Here is an 8,223-nt window from a genome sequence, read left to right on the forward strand (position 1 = left end):
ATTATTTATGTTGATAAAATAAACATAAACAATAAATTTTAGTATGCTTATATTTATGGTAATTATGATCATTATATAAGTATAGTTAAAATTAAAATTATATTTTTTTAATAATATTATTAAATAATAAAAAAGTATTATTTTAATTTTAATAATATTTTTTAAAATATCATAACTACTGTAACCACCATAATATATACATATTAAAATAATCCAATATAAATTTCACTATTTAAAAATTCTGAGATGGGAGACGACTATATAAATATTATCGTTTTCCGTCTTAGCTTTTGATGTTTTTTTTTCACTATTTTTTTTATTATCATTGTTAAAAAAAAAAAGAGAACAGTAGAAAAATGACTTGTATCTATTTAAGTTATATCGAATGATACAATATAAAAGGATATTTATAAGTGTTAAAAAAATTGAAATAATAAAGATGTAATATCTTATAATAAATATTTAAATATACTAAATAATACTAATTGATCTAATTAATCTTAATTATACTCTAATAATCACAAATAAAAGGTATATATGTATTTAAATAATTTGAAAGCACCTTTTGTGTTTTACTCTTAATAAAATTCCTAATACTAATCAAGAATGTAATTAAGCCAAACAATTTCCACCTCGTAATGCGTCAAAATATGCTTTCTTCCATCCATTATCATTTTCTGTACGTGGTTGTCACCATTGAGCCTGGCATAACATTATTTCTAGTACACTATATATTTTCTTTTACTTGTTATTATCATACATTGGTTTAAGAATATACTAAGATGTGTTACTATAAACATAAAGAAACCAAAGGAGTCTTGAGCAAATTAAGTTGTAATTTAGCTTCACACTATTCTAAGGGATTTAATTTGCTAGACATTTTATTTTTCTTTTTTTGCATGAGACACATAAAATGCCTCGGAATCATAGATACTCAATAACTTTTGTATCTTTGCAGCATATAATACAAGGTAACACCGTCGTATACGAAAAAGGCCAGAAATTTTTAACAAAATTTAAATTAGTTTTTATGTACCTTGTACAAAACTTGCATAACCTTTTTAGCTTTTAGGGTTGTTGTACTTATCCAAATTCCAAACTTTGCAAGCTTTGAAAAAAGCATTGTAATAATTTTTGAACTCTTAGATTAAAAAACAAAGTTGTAAGGACTGATTAGTGATTAGGGTTGAATTTTCAAAACAATCAAGAAAAATAACAACAAACAGATTTATGTATCTGACCCATATCCAAATTCCAAGCTTTTGCAACCTTTGACAAAAGCACTGTAATAATTTTTGAACTCTCGATTAAAAAACAAATTTGTAAGGACTGATTAGGGTTGAATTCTAAAAACAATTAACAAAGATAACAAACAAATTTATGTATTTGACCCAATTATTTTAAGAGTACAACAAGACGATCGATTATTTTTTAGCCAATACCAGCCCTTTTCTTAATTATATTTTAATAATGTTATTTATACACTAAAATTAGTTACAAAAATCAGTCACTAATGATGTATTTATGTAAAAATACATGTATGATTTAATTTATTTTTAATGTGTATTTAAATTCCAGTATGTATTTTATACTAATGACTAACTTTAGTGAATGATTTTAGTGTACACGTAGCATAATTCATAATATTTTTATTCTATATTTTGAATTCTAATCTTAAACTTTTCAAAAAGTGAGAGTAAAAAAAAAATAGTTTTACAATAAAAAATTGACTAATATTAATGGCTAATTAAAAATGGGTTCACCCCTGTACTTATTCTTATTACAAACCTTCCACTATAACAAAAATTGACTATTATCAATAAATTTACCAACGACAGTTAAACTATTAATAAAAAAGTGTGATCATTGGTATAAATTTTACCGATGGCTCAAAACCGTTGATAAACTAAATTAATATTAGCGACGCCTCAGGTGTCGGTAAAATACGTTGCTAAATTTAAAAAAATATATAAATTAATTTTACCAATATAATATTATTTGATAGAGACGAAGAGACACTATTATCTCCGACATAAATCTTAATCATGTATATTTTTATTTTGAGAAACTTACCGAATACAATAATATATTAGGCTTTTATTTTCATCACACATTGGAATAAACCAAATATACGCCTGAGTTTATCCGTAAATTTAATTTGGAGAAAAAGAAGGTAGTAGAGTGTTGTGGACAAGAGTGAAGAGGGTCTGTTGGAGATTAATCCTAAGGTGAAAACTCAATTGTAGTCGACTTCACGATGGCGAAATACAAAACAAAAAACACACTATATTTTTAGAAACTACGTACTTAATTAATCTAATAAGATTATTAGTGATATAAAATGACTTATTTTTTTATTCATTCTTTCATATACACTTATTCACACTATATTTTATAATAAATATAGAAGGAATAAAAAAACAATAAAATAAAGAGTTACACAAACTCTTTTTTTTTTAATTTTAATTTGTTGAACAAACAAATTATAGATAATAAGTGACCATGTCCCAATAGTCTCAACTCTCAACCATGCCCAGGTATGTGTGAGACAAATAATAATGTTGGTTGGCAAGAAGCAAAAAAAATTCAATAAAAAATAATATATATCATAAGCTAAGGTTGTGATGAACATTGATGGTGTCTAATGGGCTTCTTGGCTTTTTGGTTGGTTAACCTACAAAACTGTTCAAGGACAACCTTTGTGTTTGTGTTTAACATGGCCCTTTAATACAACAGAAATGAGAAAACACTCCAACACCCTTGTCTACAGTTTCTACCACTTTAATAATATTGTCCCTCTCCCTCATATTTTAGTCACTTCACAAGTAATTATACTATAATTTATAATTAATCTTATTATTAGTATTACTACCTCTTCTCTTATTCAGTGGATATTACACTACACCCCTTCATTATATCTGTATAATTGTTGACGTTTTAGCCCTTCCAAAAGGGGAAACAAAAGAATTGCTTAAATACTCTTTCCAGTGTATAGTGTGGATTTGTAATTGCTTAAATAGCTATTCCAACAGTTAATTTTAAGAAAGAATCAATTTATTTTAGCAACAGATAAGTTTTAAATAACATAATATACTGTATTAAAATACATTAAAAATCAGTACAGAATATATGTATTTAAATACAAATATAGCATCTTTTATATGTATAAGAGAGTTGAAGTGAGGTGAAAGAGTCCAAAAAGCCCCTCTATATAAAACCCCCCACAAAGAATGGTTTCCAAACCCCCCTCCATTCATTCTTCAAAAAAACTCACTTTTTCTTTGTTCCCACCCCCCAACAAAAAAGCGTTCTTTTCCCACTTTTACACACATTCACAAAGGAAACAAGAAAGAAAAGTATAACTATGTGTCAGGTAACAACATCTCATGATCTCAACTCTCCAAACATGAACACCAACACATTGACACTACCATTGATCTCCAAAGGAGCAGCAGAAGAAGAAGAATCTCAATCTGAATCAGAATCAGATAATAGTAACATCTCAGAGTCATTAAAGGAATTAATATCAATATCAAAGATAGCATTTCCAATGATACTGACAGGGCTATTACTGTATTGCCGTTCAATGATCTCCATGCTGTTCTTAGGACAACTTGGGGAGCTAGCCTTAGCAGGAGGCTCACTAGCACTGGGCTTCGCCAACATCACCGGCTACTCGATCCTCTCCGGCCTAGCCGTGGGAATGGAACCCATCTGTGGACAAGCCTTTGGTGCCAAGAAATTCAGGCTTTTAGGCCTATCCTTACAAAGAACCATTCTCTTGCTTCTCTTGACTTCAATCCCAATATCACTCCTCTGGCTCCACATGAAGCAAATCCTTCTTCTTTGTAACCAAGATGAGGCCATAGCCATAGAAGCACAATCATATCTTCTCTTCTCAATCCCTGACCTCATAGCACAGTCTTTTCTTCACCCTTTGAGGATTTATCTCAGAACACAGTCAATTACTCTGCCTCTAACACTCTGTGCCACTTTCTCTATTCTCCTCCACATACCAATCAACTATCTCCTTGTTTCTCACCTCAACCTTGGAATCAAGGGCGTTGCGCTTAGTGGGGTGTGGACAAATTTCAACCTTGTTGCTTCTTTGCTTCTCTATATAGTCCTCTCAGGAACTCACTCCAAGACATGGGGTGGATTCTCTTCTGAGTGCTTCACAAAATGGAAGCAGCTCTTGAATTTGGCAATCCCAAGCTGCATTTCTGTGTGCCTTGAATGGTGGTGGTACGAGATCATGATCTTGCTGTGTGGTCTGTTATTGAATCCAAGAGCAACCGTAGCTTCAATGGGGATTCTCATCCAAACAACATCGCTGCTCTACATTTTTCCATCTTCTCTGAGCTTCAGTGTTTCCACAAGGGTAGGGAACAAGCTAGGAGCACAAGAGCCTTCAAAGGCGAAACTTTCGGCCATTGTAGGACTCTCTTGCAGCTTCATTTCCGGTGTATCAGCACTGGCTTTTGCTCTAACTGTTAGGAACATGTGGGCAAGCATGTTCACAAGGGACAAAGAGATTATAGCATTGACATCAATGGTGTTACCAATTATAGGTCTTTGTGAACTTGGTAACTGTCCTCAAACCACAGGTTGTGGTGTTCTTAGAGGGACAGCAAGGCCTAAAACAGGTGCTAACATCAACTTGGGTTGCTTCTATCTTGTGGGAATGCCTGTGGCAATTTGGTTAGGCTTCTTTGCTGGCTTTGATTTTCAAGGTTTGTGGCTTGGCCTACTTGCTGCTCAAGGCTCTTGTGCTGTGTCCATGTTGGTTGTTCTTCTTAGAACTGATTGGGATTTAGAAGCTCAAAGGGCTAAGAAATTAACAGCTTCATCACCATCTGTTGGAGGAGTTTGCAATGATGATGATGATAAGAACAAAGATGTTTATCATCATCATTATGATGCAGACAACAAGTTACCCAAACCTCAAAGCAAGGAAGATTCTTTCTCATCTAATAATTCAGATGAACACCAACACTCTTATTGGGTTTAATTAGTTTTCCTTTATCTTTCTTTTTTTGGTACATAGAATTTAAGGGTGTTCCACACCAATTTAGCTCACTAAGATCTAAAGATATCTTCAAACTCAATGGCTTGGTTCTTGTGAGAGATTGTGAAAAAGAAAAAAAAAATATTTGGGGAATTTGTCTTTAGCTGTATAGGGGAGTGGCAGGTAGAGACAGAGGATAACTTTTTTATTTGATGGAATTTTATTTTTATTTTTATTTATTTTTAGGATGAGAAGAAAGAAAAAGGGTGGGAAAATTCTGCATTTTTTTGCAGTGCATTGATTAAATGTCATGGGAAGAAGTAAAAGGAGATTGTGGAAGGGAGTAACAATTATTTCTGTAACGTACTCTTTTATTTTTTTGCTCTCAGCTTTACTCAGAAGAACAGACACTGATTTTCTTCATCATTGCTGATTTGTTAGTTCCTTTAGTTTTTGTACCACAACACAATTCACGTTTTTGTCTTCTTCTTTCTCTTTTGTTTGTGTCCCTTATAACAAGAACACAAGGCCTTGCAAAACAGATAATATACCATCTTGACTAAATTTCAATCTTCTCTATCTGTTTCTTGTACTACTTTTACAAATTATGTGAATACTATCAAGTGGGAAAAATAGTTTTTATTGTTTCAAAAATAAATCAGATTTCAGAAAACATTTCTTTTATTGTCATCAATTGACTTTGGGACTTAGGACCCAAGAGTCGTTGTTTAAAATTTTGGGACATGTAATAAATTTACATATCAATGTTCATAAAATAATGTACTATATCATGGCTAAAAATTTTAATATGAAAGAATCATGGGTATATGCTAAAAAAATGATTCTAACTATGTAATTGACGTATATATGGGAGTAATAATATCAGAATTAATGAACTTTTTGCTCTCAAAAAAATTACTTTTTGCTCCTAACAAATTCTCTCTATCCATATTTTTGTATTAAACTATTTTAGTCTACCTTTTCATTTATTTAAAAAATAAAAAGTGTTATATTGCTCCACCTATATTAAAATTTGAAACCTAGTTACTAGCAGAATTATTTTTTTTCTTTCTTTCTCTAATCTCTAACCAATGTCTCTATTTAGCTTCTGAATTTATTGTGCATGCTGCTAATCAAAATCTTTGGTCTTTTGACTGCACCGCCCACAGAAATTCAAAGTTCAAACTATAACCCAAATTGAACCTTTTGTGTCAAATAAATTATGAAACATGGGTTGTTTTGTGAATATGATTAGGCAACTATTTGAAACTTGAAAGAGAAGTGCCTTTTACTATCCACAATTAATCTCATGGTCCTCACCTTCACTTAAACATGAAACATGCCAGTGATGTTAATCAAATTCACCTCTCTTTACACTTATATAAAGCAAAGAAAAAATCAAAAAATAAGAAAACAAAATCGGTTTTCCCCTCTTCTGATCTTTACAAGTTGGCATTATATATGGAATTGCTATCAATTTATATCACAAGATCACTCATGAACACATTAAATTAAATAAAGGATATATTAATGCATGCTTTAATACTCAAAATGAATTGGGATTTGTCTTAAAATTATCAAGTACACTATTGCTCCTTTCAATCCTGAATTGTTTAATGTATACCAAGGGATGAAGGGAGTATTAGTCTTAATCAAGCATCAAGAGAGTTAAGATTTTTTTTTCTCATAGGATTGAAAAATGTTTAGAAGTAGTAGAACTTAGGTCAAACACATTGGTATAGGTCATCATCAATTAGCAGAGCATTTTAATAATTATCAAAGCAAAAAAAAATTAATTTGGTTGCAATTGCAAAAATTAAAGGCCGGCTGCAACATAAGTGGTCTGACTTGGTCTCCTCTCCAGATTTTATGGTTAATTGGGACATTTTTATGTGCTTGGTGGATTTAATTTGATCTTGGTACCACTGTATCAAAACTTTTGGTGGGCATGATGTGTTCTTTTTACTATTAAATAGAATATGATGCAACATAAAAGAAATGACCATTAGTTAAGCACAAAAAATGGGAAAAGGGAAACACTTTCTTAGTGGGGATAAGCAGAGGAATTGATGCAAGATTCAGATGATTTTTTTTAAAAAAAAAAGAAAGAGGAAGAAGGAGGAGGAGGAGGAGATTATAAAGGGTAGTGCAAGTTGCACCCAACAAGTTGCAAAATTGATTTAATGGGGTGAAGCAGATTCTGATGAGGAGTCAGCTCTAAGACTTTGAAAGGTGTGGGGGGCAACAAAATCTTCACCCTCTTTGCTTAGCTTTGTTGCTTTCATTATTAATTAATTGAATGAAAGTAGTAATAATAAGGATGACACCTTTTCCTTTTCTTTTTTTTTTCTGAGTAAAGTGATTATTAGATTTTCAATGATTTCGACTTTGAATTAATTAGTTTTTGACAAAAAAAAAGTGTCAATTAGATTCTTTACGATAATAAAAGATAAATATGTATATTCTTTCGTTAGTAGATAGTACAAAACGAAATAGAGTTGTCTATGTATTTCGTTATCTACAGTGGTACGTGTTTCTTTGCTGTCACATGGACATCAAAACGACGTAGTTTTAGACGGTAAAACATTTATTATCTTTTGAGTTTTCATATAATGTTCATCAATTGTTCTCTATTTATCACGAATCCGATAAAAAATAGGTGAAATTTTGTTCCAAAATTTATTATCTACGTGACGATCTTTTATAAATAAATACGTCATAGTAGATAACAATATATATAAGTACTACCGTTAAGTTTTATATAATAAATTGATAAAAAGACATCGCATGTCTACCGTTTGTTATCGTAAAATTAAAGACCAAATTAATATTTGTTTGGTTTAGGATTTAATTATCAGTCAACTCATTTTTTTTATTTTAAAAAATTAAGGTACATAGATTAATATATACAAGCTTGAAATTTCAGGATCAAATAAAAATTTTTTTTGGTCCCCCACCCAGGACCCCTTCTTTTGTTTTCTGAAAGTGGGAATGAAAATGAGATGAAATAATGTATGCATTATTCTGCTACAATATAATCAACATTCCTTTTCTATGGACCTTATACTAAAGGATAAGTAGATAATTTTAATAAATTGAATTATCATTTGGGTTCTGATTATTTTTCACTTTTTATTTCTTGTTTCAATAAAGGGTGACAGAAAATATCTATGGACATAATTTCTCTCTCGTTTCTTTAATTTCTTTTTATTAAC

The 8,223-nt window shown here is 30.8% G+C and overlaps 1 protein-coding gene across 1 annotated transcript; it reads left to right on the forward strand.

Annotated features, from left to right (window-relative positions):
* Positions 1-3,257: 3,257 nt before the first annotated feature.
* LOC107491006 (protein DETOXIFICATION 49-like) lies at positions 3,258-5,434 on the forward strand. Its single transcript, XM_016111792.3, has one exon. The coding sequence runs from the start codon at positions 3,365-3,367 to the stop codon at positions 5,009-5,011; it is 1,647 nt and encodes a 548-aa protein (XP_015967278.1). The 5' UTR covers positions 3,258-3,364; the 3' UTR covers positions 5,012-5,434.
* The last annotated feature ends 2,789 nt before the right edge of the window (positions 5,435-8,223 follow it).

The sequence above is a fragment of the Arachis duranensis genome, chromosome 5 (assembly GCF_000817695.3).
Source record: "Arachis duranensis cultivar V14167 chromosome 5, aradu.V14167.gnm2.J7QH, whole genome shotgun sequence".
In the NCBI taxonomy this organism is placed as follows: Eukaryota; Viridiplantae; Streptophyta; class Magnoliopsida; order Fabales; family Fabaceae; genus Arachis; species Arachis duranensis.

What these genes read in the sequence shown, in the direction of transcription:
- LOC107491006 (XM_016111792.3), top strand. Translation starts at nt 3,365, where the DNA reads ATGTGTCAGGTAACAACATCTCATGATCTCAACTCTCCAAACATGAAC.